Here is a 20249-nt window from a genome sequence, read left to right as displayed (position 1 = left end):
GATTTAGGTGAGGCATCCTATATTCTAGGAATTCAGATCTATAGAGATAGATCTAAAAGAATGATAGGACTCACTCAATCAACCTACATCGACACCATATTGAAAAGGTTTTCTATGGATGAGTCCAAGAGAGGACATCTACCTATGTGTCATGGATTTTCTCTATCCAAGTCTATGTGTCCCAAGACTGACGAAGAGATAGAGAAGATGACACATGTGCCATATGCGTCAGCCATAGGTAGTATCATGTATGGGATGATATCTACCAGACCGGATGTGGCCTATGCTCTGAGCGTCACGAGCAGATACCAAGCCAATCCCGGTCAAATGCATTGGAAAGCCGTGAAGGATATTCTTAAGTACTTGCGAAGGACTAAGAATTTGTTCATGGTTTATGGAGGGATAGAATTGAAGTTGGAAGGCTATACCGACTCTAGCTTCCAATGTGACGTGGATGACTCGAAATCAACCTCTGGATTTGTATTCGTGCTCAATGGCGGTGCTGTCTCTTAGAAGAGTTCCAAGCAGGACACCACAGCGGATTCCACCACTGAGGCAGAATACATTGCAGCATCAGCTGCTGCTAAAGAGGCGGTTTGGATAAGGAAATTCATCCAAGAGTTGGGTGTAATTCCTGAAGCTGTTGGTCCAGTCCCGGTGTACTGTGACAACACGGGTGCCATTGCTCAGGCAAAGGAACTAAGGTCTCATCAGAAGTCCAAACACGTACTGAGGAAATACCACATCATCCAGAAGATCGTGGAAAGAGGAGACATCAGTGTCGAGAGAGTGGCCTCTACAGACAATATCGCTGATCCGCTTACTAAGCCTTTGCCAGGACCATTGTTTGACAAACATCGCGAAGCAATGGGATTACGTAGTATGACTAGTTGGCTTTAGGGCAAGTGGGAGATTGAAAGAGTGGGTGCCCGGTTAGCCAACTTGTGGCTAAGGGCTTTTATGACTCTATGTAAAACAATCTTTTGTTTAATATAATTTACACTTTTATAATGGCATTGACTTTATCTTTCTTCATATTGTTATATTATGATATACTATTGTTGTTTTGATAAAGATCTTGAATATACTATAGTGTATGTAAGATGTGGTAGCACATGGGGATGGCTATCATGAAACACATCTTATAACCACTGTATATTCTAAACTGTTCCTAGTCAATTGAGCCGTCCGCAAATAAGGATAAGGATCGCTCGAGATTGAGACTAGCATTTGCGATGCCGAGTACCACGTTTCATTGGTATGGAACATAGAGATGTTCAAAGCATGCAAATGGATATTCATATGATGAATGATCGAACTACCCTATTCGGACTTTCCAAGTGGTTATCACTTATCGAGTGGATAAAGTTCGCGGTTTTGGTTGTACACCATTAGTCCTTATTACTTGAAACATCATTGAAACTCTATATGCTAGTACTGTACTTTGACTCATTTACCGACTCTATTGGGGTCATCAGGTGTCGGGATTGGGTACAGTTACGACACATATAGGAGTCGATGCTTTGTTGTCAAGGATTCACCACATACTTGCGAGTGTGGATATCCTATGCGATCTGAGGAGATATTAGTGTGACGAATCTCTGTCCAGAGTACATGATGTGTTTTAGGTTAATGGGTTTTCCTAGTAACACATGCGATGTCACTATTTGATCTCCAAGATGTTATGCATAGTTATCGAATCTCGAACGACTCTCGATATACCAATGGTTGTTGATTCGATCGGGATATATGGTTGAAGGGACCGTACTGTACGCTAACCAAAATCTACTGGTTCTAGCAGGCACTATCAGAAATACCTAGGGAATCATGGGGCGATGTTGCTAGGCGCTCTTACCATGATTCGATGGGTAAGTCGGAAATTATTGTTCCGAGTCACAAGGAGTTGTGAGCCCACGGCTAGCTGTATTCCTGAACCATTGAGGGTTACACAAGTAATGGATTACTAAAACCCCGTAGAGATAGTTAAATTTAAAGAGTTAAATTTAATGAAAGAGAAGTTGGACTTCTTAACTAAAGGGAGTGGGATTTCCTAAAATGACATAGGGATGGGCATTTTTGAAAATCACTGAATTCGGATTCAGAAAAATTATCTTGACTCTAAAAGATGCAGAAATGGTTTCTGTGCACATTGGTGAAATCAGTTTATCAATCAGAGTCACGATGAATTTTATATTAATTTCTATAACAACGGGCTTGGCTTGTTGGGCTTAAATTATGGATTTTGGGCTTTAAGGAGTTAGAGCCCTGATGCAATTATAACTAGAAATCATCTATAAATACATGTAGTGGGTTCGAAAATTGAAGAGAATTTATTCATCAAATTTTCGAACACACACATATTATTTTCTAAGGGTTTTTCGAAAATCCTTGTCCCTTTTCGGAGAAAATTCGGCTTGTGATTTTTATGAAAAATTACAATCTAAATTAACAGATCATATCTGTTTATTCTCTACGCAAACTTCTTATTGATTTCTAGTGCAGTCAATCAGAGGGTTTTGTTTTCTATTCGTGGACCTGATTGAAGAAACGTTCGTTCATCAGTTCCGGGGATATACAACAAGAGCAGATTAAATTTTGTTGGTGTCCATAATCTCGCTTCGAGATTTTAAGGTAAAATATTTAATTATGATTATTTATTTTACTTACACAAATTTAATCGTGAAAGTTTTGATACCCAGATATGGAATCGTTCCATATTAATAAAATAAATTTTTTAAACTTCCGCTGCACCGGGTATCAATTCTAATTGATCTGAACACAGTTTTCCAACAGAATTTAGTAGCCCGGTTCCATTTTACAAGATTATTTTACAAATCATGTTTAGATTTAATAAAACATAGTTAAGAAATTTTAATATAATCTAACGGACCAAGGTATTATGTCCAAAACACCCAAAAAATGATTAATGGGCTTAATTAAACTCGAGAAGTTCGGAGGGTCCGAATAGGTTTCGGAGGGTCCGAACCAGATCGGAGCCAACGATGAAGTTTGAAAGCTACGGGGCAGATCGGAGTGTCCAAACGGAGATCGGAGCGTCCGATCGTAGTGCCATGCACGTGTCAACAAAAATTGAATATGTAGTTGCATGCATGTGATCAAAGCCTCCGAAGGGAGATCGGAGTGTCTGATCTTGGCCGATCGGAACGTGGCATCCATGCACAGATCGGAGCGTTCGATCTCTACCTATAAATAGGGGGTCCGAGGCTCTCATTTGATTGCCAATTTCGAAATCTTCCCTCTTCCATATGGCTCTATTTTATGGGCTTCAGGACTCTTTATTTGAAATTTTTAGTAGGTAGTAGTATTTTTATAGTTAACAGACAGTTTCCGTAGTAGTGGCCAAGCAGCGGAGCTTTGGCGAGGTGTCCAAGGGTCGTAGCAAGGCTGTGCCCAAGCTCTGGGGCATTCGACATCAGCGGGCTGGCGACGGATGAAGGTATAACTCTGACTCTTTATAGTAAATAGGGAGTATGATATAGTTTAATTAAGGCTTTTAGAGCATGTTAGATGATGTTTGGTTATATGATTTGTAGTGCTGCATGGTAGGTTTGGTACCTAGATGGGAGCTTCTAGGATCTACCTTAAGAAAAATACGATAGTATTGTTCGAGATACCCTGACTGAGTATGCATGTATTATGTGTTGCATGATTTATATGACATGATTTTATCTGCATATACATGTCATGATATTATGTTGCAACCATGAACATATTGATCATATATCCTTGTGATATCCTGTAATAGGGTGTTTATCCTATCTTGTTAGTGGATGGTTGGACACATGGACTTGTGTCAGGTCACCATCAATTGGGTATGTAGGTCATCTTCTGAAGCGACGCCACATCGTGCTATATACCCAGGGGCCAAGTTTGTTCTTGATCAGATATTCTTGACCTCGTGTCTTGGTACCCGTACACTTGCTTGAATGCACATATAATATTGTATGCTCATACTCTCGCACTGAGCATTTTTTTATTACATCCTTGTACTATTGTTTTTGGACACCTCATTCGACGGGGCAGCTGCAGGTAGTTTTTCTAGAGGTCTGGAGATTAGGTGGTGACCAAGGTAGGATTGCAATTCAGCCACTAGATTGCAATTCAGCCACTAGATTTTACCATGCTGGTATTAGTTGTTTTAATTTTCCGCAGTTTATCTCTGATTTTGATTATTTATTTTTTAATTGCATGCCTCAATTTCTGATTAGTAGGTGATCACGGTGCGGGTCACTACATATTTAAACTTGATAAAGCTCTCTATGGGTTAAAGCCGGCCCCACGAGCATGGTATGAAACTATTTTGAAACTTTAACTTGAACATGATTTTGAAATAGAAACGGTCGACAATACCTTGTTCAAATTCTCTAAAGAAGAGCATATACTGCTCGTACAAATATTTGTAGATGACATAATGTTTGGGTCAACTAACCTCAATCTATGCGACAAATTCTCTATGTTGATGTAGGAACAGTTTGAAATGAGCATGATTGTAGTAACCCAGAACCCATTTTAAGATAATAATATGTTAAACATGATTAAGGGATAGTAATTAACCAATTCCAGGGTTCAATCGTACTTCAGAATAAAGAATTGGGCTTCCATAGTTTGGGCCAGTTTGGACGGTCCAAAGAGGACTTCGAACGATCCGAACTCAGCAATCCAGGGCTCCGATTATGCCTTGTTGACTTCGGAGTTAAGGGACGATCGGATGATCCGAACCAGGATCGGACGACCCGAACTCCCTTATGCCAAGCAGGCAGGATTACTCAGCCATGGATTTTTACAAGTGTCATGCATAGGATACTTCGGACGACCCGAAGTGGTGATCGGATGGTCCAAATTCGACGTTTCTTGCATGCAGGCGTTGAGCTGGATCGGACGATCCGAACCCGAGTTCAGAGGGTCCGAACTTGACCGGAAATTTTCCTATAAATAGGGCTAATTCGGATTCATTTTGAATTACGAGTTTCAAGTTTCCTTCTTCAGTTATATAGTGTGAGATATACACTTGAGGGCCCTATCGGTTATTATAGAAGTTCTGGAATAACCAAGGCGTGGTTATAGTCATCCGGGATTAGCGACTCCATATGGCTTACTACGAACGAAGGTATGGTCCGGGAATCTATTTAAGTTTTGGGAGTACTTATTAGCTTAGTTAAGGCTTATAGAACTTGTGTAATGATACGGTGAACTTTTGAATATAGGCTTCGAACCTAGGATCCTACTAAGACTTGAACTATCCTAGAGGTACGTACACATTGACTGAGATTGTCAGCGAGTATACATGTTTATATGTTGCATTTATTTGTCATTATTATATGGCATGATATATGATTTACCGTTTTCCATATTCATATGTCATGTGCATATACACGTTGAGCCTATACCTTGTTATACCTGATTATAGAGCCGCTCATTTCTATACTTGTTAGTCTGTCACTGAGAGTACCGCGACAGCAGGGACATGTATGTCTGACAACTCTAGTGTATTAGATGAGTGTGGTTGTACCTAGATGTTGATCCGTGAGGTTACAGCACTCATTTGGCGCCTGTACTGAGCATGATTTATCAGATGACCCTTTACCAGTCATCACGGTTGCATGCATTGTATACATATGTTTACTCATGTTTATGTACTGGGAGTTAGCGCTCACGTCCTAGTTGTTATCTTGGACACCCTATTCCATGGGGTAGGTCGCAGGATGGACGGAGCCGATAGCTCGAGGCAGGACTAGGGAGAAAGAGCCTTGAGGAGTTATTTATACAGCAGGATTCGATATAACTGTATAATGTTACTTTCTAGTTTTTTCGTTTTGGTTGTATCACTACTGATAAATAATCTTGAAACTTTTGTACTAAGTTGATATGTAAATTAGGGGTTCTATTTCCGCATGTTTTTCTTTGATTAGTATTATTACTTTAATTAAGCTTAATGCATGCTATTAGTTGCCATTTAATAGGTGATTCATTGCAGGGTCACTACATTTTTGGTATCAGAGCATGCATAGATTTTGGGATTAGTACTTAGGATTTAACCTAGTTGTGAGTAATTATGGCGCATTTGGGATTTTAATGTGCAACTCTTTTCAGATAATGGCTGATGGAGGTAACGAGAGCCATGGTAGTGTTGGCCAGGGAGGTGGTCATCACACTACAAAAAAAATGGCATTAGAAGCGGTTAAATATATCCTTTAGGAGCGGTTTTTTACCGTTGCCATATTATTTGAAGCGGTTTGACAACCGCTTTGGTACTCACCGGCGCTAATTCTTATAGAGTCGGTATTAATCACCGGTGGTGAAAGTCTAATTACCGCTTCGGATGTTAAGCTATCGCATCGGACATAACCGCTTCTATAACGCCTCTACAGCATTGGTTATAACCGTTTCTAATTCTATTTTAACAGAACCAGTTTTTAGCCGCTTGGGATATGCATTTTGCAACGCTTGTTAACCGCTGCTGAAAATATGCGTTTAGCAAGTATTGTAACCGGTTCTGTTTCGTGTCTATTGGAGCGGTTAAAAACCACTTCTGTTGGACACATTTAGAAACAGTTGTAACCGCTCTAGATGCAAACCTATTGCCGCAGAATTGGCCCGATACGAATGAAATTTATTAGAAGCGGTTAGATACCGCATCTATAAGATGTGTTTGCATCGGGTCAAACCGCTTCTATTTTATGTATACGATTGGAAGCCTTTTTTTTTTAGGCTCGCATCAATCAATAAATTCCGTATTTCATAAATTAGTTTATGATATTCACATTTCATTCATCAAAACTAATTTATATAACTCACAAAATATTTACGTTATCAAATATGTAAAACATTCAAAAGTAAATTTTGAAAATAATAATTCTAAGTACCAAATCGATTGACAATATCCAGAATATGCAACCAACTCAAAATCTTCTTGTTTCTATCCACAAAACATTTTATGCAAAAGACACGCATCAAAACAAATCCTTTCTTAAGTTTGAACCCGCAGTTTATGCAAAAAAATGTCAAACATCTTCAACACATCAGTCATCCATGAACATTGCATTTGGTCCAAGCGGCAGAAAAATAGAATCTGTATAATCCAAATATATTCAAAAATCAGCACAATAGATTGATTAAGCATGTATGAAGACAATAAAAAAAAAAAAGAAAAGTTAATTGATAATAATTGCAAAATGAAAGTTAAACTCATAAAATTAATAGAAATTGCTAGAGGAGTCACAATTTGGAAAAAAAATGTCATAAATAAGTGTCACTATTACGATAATATAAAAACACATGATTGAGATAATGTTGCAAATTTGTTCGAAGTTTTATTCTAATACGCATGATAAATCCATGTAAATTAAACATCAAGATATAATAGCACAAGACTCTAGCAAAAAACTAACCTCACCGATCCAGTGCGAAAATTTAATCTTGTTCTCTTGGAGGGGAGGAACCACAAGCATTTTCTTCTGCATTTGATGGAGCATTAATACATTATTGTATGATATTTGCCAACATAGTTGCCATCTACAAAAAAAAAAAGTAAACAAATTTGCTTTCATATTTGAATCATACAATTATCCAATTTCAAGTTATGAAAAATATTACCTGTGACGGTAATGACTCTGGTCCACGAGATCCTCCAGCACTTCCAGACATCATGCTTTGCATAATTTGTCCAAAATTTTGAATTTGATTTCCTTGCATTTGTCTTCTCATTTGCTCCATTTCTGTCTGTCGTTGTGCTTCTCGTGCCTCCATTTCTTTAATTTTCTCAGTCATTAATCTAAATTCCTCTGTGAATGCGAAGGTAGGATTGCACTCTTGCCTATAAACTAAGTTGCATTTGCATTGCTTTGGAAACACTTGACTAGGTAGTGCACCAGCTCCTAAACATCGAACCCGACCAGAATGCTCAAGTCCAAAAACATCACTATATGAAAGAATATAATTAATGTTGAACAATATATAATAGTTTTTATGAGAAAAAAAATTGAATAATAACTAATTACCGAAATGCCTCCTCGTGCACTTCTATTGGTTGTGTTCCTTCGGGCTTATCTTCGAGGTGACGATGCACAGCATCTTGAAGCTCATTCTAAGAAAAATAAATAAATTTTTAATAGAACAAAAATAACATTTGAAAGGTATTATATAATTACCTCAACTCGTATTGCTTCATCGTCAACATGCGCACCTCCTTTCTTGCTACTTCGGCGACTCAAATGTAGTATTTCAATACGAGACAGTTTTCTGCCATTCTCTTGAAACTAAAATAACAAATTAACATTTAACACCAAGTATTAACAACGTTAATTCATATATAAAAGCTAATTGTTATACCGTATCTCTTGTACTAAATTTAAAAATCTCATTAAAAAATTTCAATAGATAATAATAGCATTAAACTGTAGAGCAGCAAATATGACATGAAATATACAATATAAAAATAGATGTAAAGGGAAAAATGTCTTACAAACTTATGTTCCAATGATGGAATACTCGTGCGTCCTTGTGCATGAGTCCCTTTCTTTTTGTTTGCATTTTCTCTATTGATTTTTGAAATATCCTAACAAAAAAGTTTGTAATAAAATTATATTCACAACACATGTCAAAAGCAATTAATACAACTACTACCTCGGTTTTTTTCCAATAGTCACACAAAGTCTCCCAAGTTTGTTGTGATAGCCCTTGAGGAATGGGTTGTATTTGAACAAGCTCTTCTAACGACATATTCGAATCATAAGATGTAGCTTTCACTTCAGTCATCCACCGTCTCCAAGCAGCCCCCATCATTTGCATTATAACACCCCTATGACGTTCGGGGATATCGAAGTGTGCCTATAACGTAAAATGAAATGTCTTAATGTTTGAAATTCATAATATAACTTAAACACTTTGACAAACTTACAATAACTTCCTTCCATGCATCATTCAAACGTTTTCTCGGAATTTTTCTCCAATCTAAATAGTGTAGTGGCAATGCATTCCCATTCCGTGCAACAGTCCCAATAAAATTTGCAAGAGTTGGTTGTAGATCACCGTAAGGATGTCCCCTTTCATTGAATTTAACTACTAGCAAACGACCAGGATCTAATGCATGGATATCCCTCATAACAGTCTTTCCACGTCTTCTTTGTTGCGCTTCGGATGAAGGCATGTCCTCATTCTCATCTGAAAAATGTTATTAAAATATGATTTCCCTTGGTATTGTAAATATAATTTAACATTCGTGACATTTTTACCTTGGTCATCATTAACCCCTTCGTTTGATGTTATGTCTTGTGATTCATTTTCATCATTAGCGCCTCTGTTACTTGATTCCTCTCCCCTAGATCATCTTCGGCTATTTAGAATCAATTTCCGCATTCTTTTGTTTGTCATTTTTTAAACTTACCTACAACACAATTATATTCAGTCTATCAATCATTGCAAAAAACTAAAAAAAAATTAAAATTATCTACTTTGGTTAAGGAAACTAATATTATACATTAAGCTATCATACCACAAAAAGAATTCTCCAGGCAGATTGAATATGAAAATTTTTCAGCATCATAAACTATGATTGATGGCAAACAAACGAAAAGAATATCTTTTATTTCTCCCTGGGAAATCCAAGAAATTAGAATTTTTATAAACACTCTGTTTGCAAGTAGTAAAGACATGGAGAGAACTTACAACCACAAAAAAAAAAACAGAAAAACAATTTAAACTAAGAAATGACTGTAACTTGGCCATAATACATTACTCAAAACCGTGAATAGATACAAGAAATATAAAAAGGTATATTATCGTGCCAATTTAGAATTCGAAGTTCCTATATATTCTCCCATTTAGCGTATGTCATTTAATTAAAAAAAAAGAAGCAAAAACAACAAAGTAACATACAACGAAACGACAAAACGGTGAAACATAGGAGAGAGCAGTTGAAATCTGAGTGTGTCAATGAGACGATCCAGTTTCAGAAATTGGGAAGTCAGATAATTGAAAACCGTTGCATAGGTGTTTGAAGGAAATGCTTCAAAAAGCGAGACATAAATCAATTACCTTACAAATCCAGAAGCAGCGGCTCAGCTTTGCACGAATAAGAGAGAAGAATGGAGTGGCAAATCAAGCTCACAAGGCAATAAGCGAACGATTTCTTTTTTTTTTTTTTACGGTAGCAAACGATTTTTGAAAAATAGGTAATGGGTAGAAGCAGATCAAGGGGAAAATGGGGGAGGGAGATGAATCGACATGAATGAAGCGGGAGAGTGGAATTTCGGGGGCGGGAGTGTAAGTGTGAAGGGAAGTAAATAATATTTTTTTTGTCTCTTAATAAAAATATGGTAACTTTACTTTAAAAATATATATATTAATAAGGTAACTTCAAAAATTTCCGAAACAAATCGTGATCTGTATCAAATTTCACAAAAAAAAAACCAATCAAATTATTTAAAAAGTCATTATTATTTATAGAGATTATTATCTAATATGATTTAAATTTTAATAAATACTAGCATAATCACACACACGCGTTGCGTGTGTATAAAATCATATAATATATTTAATATTGTATGTTATATATAAATATTATATTTAAATTTATTTTTTCCTATTTATAATATAATATAAAAGTAAATTTTAAATTTATTTATCAATTTATCTTATTTATAATGTTTAGTTGAGAAAAATTATTGAAATTTGAAGAAAACAAATAAAAATAAAATTGTAATACTTATATCACATTAAGGCAATTTCAAAAAATGAAAAAATGGTATCTAAGAGGGATATTTTTTATGTATAAGGAGAGATATGTTTTTACATTTAAATCTATTTATATTACTTTTATATAATATAAACATAACCTTTTTTTAAAAGAAATCTCTATCAGTTTCGGGGTAAATGGCTTTACATTTGAAATTTATTTTTTTAAAAAATATATTATGATAAATTTTGTATTAAATTAAAATTAATTAATTAAAAATAAAATATTTTCTCCAACTTTGGGGTTACTTCTATTATATCCTGATGATCATTAACACATTATGATTCAGTTTGAGCATGTACTTATAAAATATTATTTTTTAAATTATAAAATGTATTAAATATTTGTTTAGACAACTATCATGTATAAACATTTTAATATTTAAAAATTAATGTTTTGATTTTCATAACTGTCTTGCATTCTAAAAAACATAAAATAATAGCTCTGTTTATTTCAAGACATGGTGTATGAAAATAATTACTTCTAATCATTGTTCTAAAAAGCTTGATTAAGTCTCGCTATCGCTTAATCTCGCTTAAGCTTGAAGTTTCGCCAAAACGCTTTGTTTTGCCCAAAAGCGGTTAGACATAAGTTGATCATGTCAAGTCTCGTTAAATACGCATATATGTGACTTTTCTAAAATCAAAATTGATTAATAAGATAAAAATAGATCATAAATTAGCGATTTTATTAGTGAGTGATTGTTAGCAATGTTAGAAATGTACAATATTGTATAGTTCAGTGTAGCGTTTATGTGAATGCATTACATATTGAGGGATTTTACAGCTAATGTTTTAAATTAGACCAATTAATTTAGTTTATGTTTGATGACAAAAGATATGAAATGAATGATTAAATAAATTGAATTAGAATCTAACAAAGAATTAATGCATTACACTTGAACTTATTATATTCATTTATTATTTACTCCGTTAATTTGTTTGAGATAACTATAACTATAGTTTAAATTAAAAATGGTTTTTTTGCGCTTAAGCGTACGTTTAAGATCGTAGTAATCACGTTTAAGCTTAAAAAGCTTGAAGCTTGGCTCGCACGCTTCAAAATGTTTCATGCTTTTTAGAACCTTGATTCTACTTCTACGTATTTGTTTAAGTTATATATATATATATATATATATATATATATATATGTATAAATTAATTAAAATATTATAGCAAAACTGATGGTTTAACAGCGAAAGTAGAAATTATATGACCCACATGTAGTTCTCATGTTCACAAATAAAGGAGTTTGGAAGATAATAGAAAAAACTTGATTGAAATCATTATTAAATAATAATGGTGCAATGAAATAATCTATATAACATTGGCTCGTTGCACTGCACCAACTCAAAGAAATAAATATTCAATTCTTGGGGTCATTTTCTTTTGTAATTGAGATTAATTAATCTTTCAATGATTCAAGTCATTCGTGCAAGAGGACAACAGCAAGAAGCCCAAATGCAATATAATTTTAGTGCAGATCGAAATACTATATAGAAATAAAAAATGTCCTTCCAAAAAAACAGAGCAAAGATTGTGGCTAGAAATAAAGCTAATTTGCTATAATAATTTATCTTCCCCTCTCCAAACCAATCTCAATACTGTGGCTAGAAATATGCATAGACACACCTAACTCAAAATAGTATAAAAATTAAACCATCATAAAATGCAAATCATTATCAAAACCAGAACAGAGATACATGCCTTGTGAACATAAAATTATTCGCTCCAATTCAAAATGGATAAGACCTAAATTGCTCACAAATAGTTGAGAACTACCTCACAAAACTATTGTTATCAATATCAGCAGTAATAAATTGAGCTACTGCATATCTTGGCCAAACATGTACCCACTTTGTCATCCTCCTATGCCACTTTACAATCCTCTTGTAAATCCGGCACATAACTAACCATCCCAGATAACAAAATATCAATAAACCCACAAGAAAAAATGCAATGGCAAAGAGCTTAGTTAAAATACTATAAAGGGTTATGTCTCTGTACCAAATAGTACAGTCACAATGCAAAAGAACAAAGGATCAACACATGATTTGTCTCCACCTCTCTAAATCTATCCTTGTTGACAAAGTAAATACCAAACCAAGAGCCAAATACACGATCAAATGCAGAAACCAACTAGAATGAAAATCAAAAAATACAGTAATAAGCCATAAAAAAAAATTAGAGCACTATCTCACATCTGCCAAAAATTGTATTGAAAGTTTCAATATTATGAAAAAAAAAAACCCAAAGATCAAACAAGATTTTCATCATCAGTTTCATTCTCCATCTCTGGAAGAACATCAACCATTGAGCCCTCTACATCATCTCTAATTAACTCAACATCTGTACTATTTACATCACCTAATATCAACTGCATATTAGAAACATTATTATGAATAAAATGCATTGTATCCATGTCATCTTCATCACCCATATTGTATGTTGTTGGAGAACGACGATCAGATCAATCAGAATTGATACTCGGTGCAGCGAAAGTTTAAAAATTTTATATGGAACGATTCCATAATGGGTATCAAAACTTTTACGATTAAATTGTGTGTGTAAAAATTAAATAACAATTATAAATTTTTACCTCCAATCTCGAATCGAGATTATGGACACCAACAGATTGCTCTGCTCTTGTTGTATATCCCTGGAACTGATGGACGAACTGTTCTTCAATCAGGTCCACGAACGGATATTCAATCCCTCTGATAGATTGCACTAGAAAATCTCTCAGAAGTTTCTACGAAGAGAATTAACGAATTTGATCCGTTAAACCAGACTGTAATTCAAAATTCACAGGCTGGATTTTCCCGAGTAGAGAGGGAGGGGAGCGGCCACTTTAGAGAGAAAATAACTAGGTTTTCGAAAATTGTGACCTGTTGTGTATAATTTCTGTACTGCAATAACTTATTTATAATGTAGGCCGCTAACAGCTTAGGGCCCATTAGTCATAAGTTCAAGCCCGACAAGTAAAGCCCGCATGTTCAGAAATTAATATAAAATTCATCATGACTCCGATTGATAAACCGATTTCACCAATGTGCACAGAAACCATTTCTGCACCTTTTAAAGTCAAGATAAATTTTTCTGAATCCGAATTCAGTGATTTCCAAAAAATGCCCATCCCTATGTTATTTTAGGAAATCTTACTCCTCTACTCTTAAATAAGAAGTCCAACTTCTTTGTTCATTAAATTTAACTCTTTAAATTTAACTATCTCAACGGGGATTAAAAATCCATTACTCTGTGTGACCCTCAATGGTTCAGGGATACAGCTAGCTATGGGCTCACAACTCCTTGTGACTCGGAACAACAATTTCCGACTTGCCCATCGAATCATGGTAAGAGCGCCTAGCAACATCGCCCCATGATTCCCTAGGTATCACTGATAGTGCCTGCAAGAACCAATAGATTTTGGTTAGCGTACAGTACGGTCCCTTCATCCATATATCCCGATCGAATCAACAACCATTGGTAAATCGAGAGTCATTCGAGATTCGATAACTATGCAATACATCTTGAAGATCAAATAGTGACATCGCATGTGCTACTAAGAAACCATTTCTTAAAACACATCATGTACTCTGGCCAGAGATTCGTCACACTAATATCTCCTCAGATCGCATAGGATATCCACACTCGCAAGTATGTGGTGAATCCTTGACAACAAAGCATCGACTCCTATATGTGTTGTAACTGTACCCAATCCCGACACCTGATGACCCCAATAGAGTCGGTAAATGAGTCAAAGCACAGTACTAGCATATAGAGTCTCAATGATGTTTCAAGTAGTAAGGACTAATGGTGTACAACCAAAACCGCGGACTTTATCCACTCGATAAGTGATAACCACTTGGAAAGTCCGGATAGGGTAGTTCGATCATTCATCGTATGAATATCCATTTGCATGCTTCGAACATCTCTATGTTCCTTACCAATGAAACGTGGTACTCTGCATCGCAAATGCTAGTCTCAAACTCGAGCGATCCTTATCCTTATTATCGGACGGCTCAATCGACTAGGAACAATTTAGAATATACAGTGACTATAAGATGTGTTTCATGATAGACATCCCCATGTTCTACCACATATTACATACACTATAGTATATTCAAGGTCTTTATCAAAACAACAATAGTATATCACAATATAACAATATGAAGAAAGATAAAGTCATTGCCATTAATAAAAGTGTAAATTATATTAAACAAAAGATTGTTTATACAAAGAGTCATCAAAGCCCTTAGCCACAAGTTGGCTCACCGGGCACCCACTCTTTCATATGTATCTCTTGGTGTGTGACGAATGACATAGTACCAATCCTCGTCCTTTGGATCACGAACATAATAAACCATTTGAGCTTGCGAAGCCAAAACAAAAGGTTCATGTTCCTCACGTTCTCCTGTATGTATCAAGCGTGAAAAATTCACCAATGAAAATCCAAATTGATCAACTTTCAAACCTACAGTGGTGTTAACCCAATCACATCGAAAAAGAACAATTCGTCCACGACCACCGTAATCAAGCGAGATGACATCAATTAATCGACCATAATAGATTGACTCACGATCATCATTATCATTCATCGCTTGCACCATGACCCCACTATTTTGTACTTTTTTGCTTTGTTCAGATTCAATCGTGCGAAAAGCAAAACCATTTATGTTGAACCCACGGTAACTAAATGTTATTGGATTTGGACCACGTGAAAATACCCTTAGATCTAAGTCTTCAATTTGTTCATTTTCACGATCAACCTACAAGGTATAAATAATACATTCACCCTGAGAAATAAAAATTTCAACAGGTAATCAATCTATCAATACACTTGCAATATAAATGAATGACATATGTTACTTACTCGTCTTGCAAACCATTCTGGAAATTGCAGTCTAACCATGTCATCTAATTGAGAATTACTTGGATGCTGACCATATCTATGTCTTCTCTTCAATTCATTTTTCAGTTCACTATACAATAATGTCAATAATAAAAGTTAGAAAATTATATTGTTTACAAAAAACTAAACAAACTGTGTATTCAACAAATGATACTTACTCACGATATGGTTGCAATGCTGTACAATTAGAGAGAATATATCTATGAGCTTGGTTTCGAGTTTTGTCATCCAAAGTAACTATTTGACGCCCTTTTGTCGGTCGCCCTACTTGTGGAAACATTGGGAGTGCAGGAAACTCAATATCAAGTGTCTCTATGTGTCGTGTTCTTTGATTGTTAAATGAATTGTTCCCATCCAAATAATGAGAACAAAACACAACACATTCATCTGCTAAATATGCTTCTGCAATATTGGCCTCTGGACGTGCTTTATTTTTGACAAAATTTTTAAGTTTCCCCAAATACCTTTCAATTGGATACATCCACCGATAATTTACTGGCCCAGCAACTCTTGCTTCATAAGCTAAATGTACCACCAAATGAACCATTACTGTGAAAAAGGACGGAGAAAAAATTCTCTCTAATTGACATAAAGCCAAAACAACTCCCTCTTCAGCCTTCTGTAATTCTTGTTCTTGTAAGGACTTTGCACAGACTGCCCTAAAATACTCACACAAAACAATAAGTGGTGCGGTCACTTTTTTTGACAACACGCGACGAAGAGCTATTGGAAGGAACTGCTCTATCATGATATGACAATCATGACTTTTTAGACCCATGATCCTACAACGTCCAATATCCACACACTTTGAAATGTCAGAAGACATACCATCAGGAACACGGATATCTTTCAATACAGAACAAAATATTTTTTTTTCAGCTTTGGTCAAACAAAAACATGCAGGTGGCAAATACTTTGCACCATCTGGTTGTGTCCGTGGCCATAATTGTTTCATAATACCCAAAATTTTTAAATCTTTACGTGCGGCATAATTATCTTTACTCTTTGTGGAATCATCTAAAAGTATTCCGACAATGTTATCACAAACATTTTTTTCAATGTGCATCGGATCCAGATTGTGTCGAATCAAATTAAATTCTCAATATGGTAGGCTGAAAAATATACTTTTTTTTCTCCACATTTGTTCCATTGACCCGGTTTTTATTTTCGCAGCTGGTTTTGAAGCACTACTCTTACCAAAAACCACATTCTTGTTCAAAGTCATTCTAAGAACATCAGATCCAGATAGTGGCACCAAGTCTAACTCACGATGCTCTGGCTTGCCATAACTGGACATTGTTCGAATTTCTGCATCAGGTGGTAGAAAATGACGATGCCCTCTGAATGACCATTTTTTACCATGCTTCAAGTACAATGCATCAGTCTTATCAGCACAAGTTGGACATGCGTTCTTTGCATATGTATTCCATCCAGATAAGCATCCCAAACCAGGAAAGTCACTGATTGTCCAAAGTAATGCGGCCCGCATTTGAAACATTTCCTTGTCACAAGCGTCATATGTAGCAATCCCATTTTCCCACAAATCTTTCAATTCAGTCAACAAAGGGCGTAAATACACATCGATATCATTTCCAGGTGCTTTTGGACCTGGAATAAGTGTGGATAATATGATAGAATGAGGCTTCATGCATTCCCAAGGTGGCAAATTGTAAGGCAATAGGACAACAGGCCAAGTACTATGCGCAGTACTTTGATTTTTAAATGGATTAAATCCATCGGTGGCGAGTCCCAAACGTACGTTTCTAGGATCAGAAGCAAATTCACAATTTCGTTCATCAAACGCCTTCCATGCTTGAGAATCAGCTGGGTGCCTCAGAGTTCCATCAGACACACGCTTCTTGAAATGCCACTGCATACTCTCAGATGTCTTGGATGACATGAATAATCGTTGCAGTCTTGGTTTCAATGGAAAATACCAAAAGACCTTAGATGGAATTTTAACCAAAATACGTTTTTTCCTACCTTTACATGACTGCTTCGACGGTTTCTGCAAATTTTCCCATCTTTAAAGGTGACACACTTTGCAAGCTTGCTCATTCTCAGTCTCCCCCCAATAAATCATGCAATCATTTGGACAAGCATGTATCTTTTCATAATGAAGTCCTAATTTAGAAATTAATTTCTTTGCTTCATAAAAAGACGCAGGCACATGAGCATCAGATGGAAGTACTCGACGAAGAAAGTCCAACAATGCTGTAAATGAATTATCACTCCATTTTCCACTCACTTTCAATTGAAATAACTCAACAAGGAACGTTAGTTTAGAAAACTCTGTGCAACCGACATATAACTGTTGTTTCCCTTCCTCTATTAATTGATAAAAATCTTTCACATTAGACTCCATTGATGTATGACTCGTCGATGCGCCAATATTGTTTTCATTACTTGTAGAACCTTCGTGCATTCCAAATGCATCACATAACATCTCTTGTACCACGGGCTCATGGCTAATAAATTCAGAAACTTGTTGAACCGAATCCTAAAATTCATTGTTGAAACTATCATGATCTCGTACTGTTAGTTTTTTCCCATGAAAATTCCAGATCCGATAATCTTGTAAGATACCGTTTATCATCAGATGCTCATATACGGTCTCTCGGTTATGATTCAATGAATTTATGCATTTGCAACAAGGACATGGTTTAGTGACTTCTTGAGTCGCTTCACCAAATGCAAAACGTAAAAATATAAGATTCCCACCCGATACTCAAGGCTGCCATGTGGAGAAGTCATCCATTCCTTCATCTTTCGATCCAATTCAATTATTTCTACAAGTTTACAAACAAAAAAATAAATATTCATAAAAACTTAAATAATCTGGAAAAATAACTTAATTGCGCATATAGTACATCCAATTTTGTTAACTATTGTCAATTATTAACACAACTTAATTATGATAACAAATATTGTTTTCTTTATTAAATAGTAAAAACATCTCTAATGGTGAAATTTTAATGAATTATAATGTTCACCAGTGTGCAATATTAAAACTATTTTATTTTTCTGTTGTAATGGTCAAATATTAAAAAATTGGACAAGATTATGTAATTAGTAATCTTTGAACTTAATTAGTTGAATTAAACTTAGTCAAATATTAGAAGGAAAAGTTGATGATTGCATAAGAAGGAAATATAAATCTAATATTCAAATAATTCAGACTCTGTTAAAAAATACTTTTATGAGCAAAATTTAATCCAAGTGTGCAAGGAAATATAAATATTCCAAACAACTTTTATAACCAAAAGTTGATTACAAGAGTTGTGTTTCTGTTCATTACTTTTTGTAGTAAAAATCCCAGTTTCTAAGACATTTGCATCCGCAGAATATGTAAAATTAAGTAATTTTTCAGATATAAAACTCATTAACAATAGTCATCCCATATTTATCAATCTCGAACATCAAATTTACTAGATGGACGTTCACGCTTATGGTGGGATGCCAAGGCAGCTCAGGCGCGTACTGAGAGAGGACGGGTGACTTCGGAGGATTTTCGTCAGAAGTTTCAGAAATTATATTTTCCTCCAGCTGTCCGTCAGGCACGATCGATGGAGTTGCTTACGATGAGACAGGGATCTATGACTATTGATGAGTATCAGCAACGATTCATTGATCTGCTATCTTACAGTCCCCATATCAATGAGAGTGATGCATCCAAGTATGATATTTTTCTGCAAGGCTTGAATCAGGATATTTATTCACAGGTTGTTGCCTGTGATGATCCAACATCTTACGAGACTCTAGTTAATCGGTGCCGTCAAGTGGAGAACAGCAATAGACGAGCACTGTTGATGATGCCAGGACAACCTAGTGGATCTCTTGGGCCTAGGGCTCAATCTGTTGTGCAATCTGGACCTATGTCTTCTTCTACTACTATTTCTTCTGGATCTCGTGGTTCACGAGGTATGTTCCGGTTCGGGAAGAAGAAGAAGAAAGATGAGTTTTGCAGTCACTGTGGTAGGAAGCATTCTGCAGCTTCTTGTCGGAAGGCTTCTAGTGCATGTTATATTTGCGGTGAGCAGGGACATCTGCGGAGAGATTGTCCTCAGCATATGGGAGCAGCGAGTGGAACGGGATCGCAGATGGGAGCTCAGGCTTCTACTCATCCACGTCAGCAGCAAGCACCACATAGTTCTTCCAGTTTCCGTCCACACACACAGAGGCAGGTGTTTGCTCTGTCTCAAGAGCAGGCTACTGAGGGAAGCGATCGCATGTTAGCAGGTACCTTTCTGTTATGTGGTATTCCTGCACTTGTTTTAATTGATACTGGAGCATCGCATTCCTTTATTTCTAGCTGCTTTGTTAAGAGACATAGATTACCATTTGTATCATTAGACCTGGATTTAGTTGTATCTACTCCGCTGGAGCAGGAGGTAGTAACTAAGCGTCTAGTGATGGGTTGTCTTCTAGAGTTTGAGGGTCATGTGTTATCGGCTAATTTGATGATCTTAGCGATGGTAGATTTTGACTGTATTTTGGGAATATATATGATGACTTTGTATCACGCTACTATGGATTGTTATCAGCGTCTGGTACAGTTTCATCCGGATGAGGGTGATAGCTGGTA

The 20249-nt window shown here is 35.9% G+C and overlaps 1 protein-coding gene across 1 annotated transcript; it reads right to left on the bottom strand.

Annotated features, from left to right (window-relative positions):
• Window positions 1-12771: 12771 nt before the first annotated feature.
• On the bottom strand, window positions 12772-18110 carry LOC140877488 (uncharacterized). Its single transcript, XM_073281023.1, has 7 exons — window positions 17835-18110; window positions 16790-17672; window positions 15823-16681; window positions 15626-15734; window positions 15039-15521; window positions 13016-13129; window positions 12772-12891 (listed from the first exon to the last, which is right to left on the bottom strand). The coding sequence occupies exons 1-7, from the start codon at window positions 18108-18110 to the stop codon at window positions 12772-12774; spliced, it is 2844 nt and encodes a 947-aa protein (XP_073137124.1).
• Between the last annotated feature and the right edge of the window lie 2139 nt (window positions 18111-20249).

The sequence above is a fragment of the Henckelia pumila genome, chromosome 2, assembly GCF_033568475.1.
Source record: "Henckelia pumila isolate YLH828 chromosome 2, ASM3356847v2, whole genome shotgun sequence".
NCBI classification, from domain to species: Eukaryota; Viridiplantae; Streptophyta; class Magnoliopsida; order Lamiales; family Gesneriaceae; genus Henckelia; species Henckelia pumila.
Note: the sequence above shows the minus strand (reverse complement) of the source record. Positions and strands in the feature narration are given on the sequence as shown.

Bases quoted from the DNA above. Each gene is read 5' to 3' on its own strand.
- LOC140877488 (XM_073281023.1), bottom strand. From the start codon at position 18,110: ATGTTATGTGATGCATTTGGAATGCACGAAGGTTCTACAAGTAATGAA. The intron at 16,682-16,789 runs GTATATTTTTCA...GAATACTTTTAG, and splicing joins ACAAATGTGGAGAAAAAAAA to ATGATTCCACAAAGAGTAAA. The intron at 15,522-15,625 runs GTAAGTAACATA...TATACCTTGTAG, and splicing joins CAGAATGGTTTGCAAGACGA to GTTGATCGTGAAAATGAACA.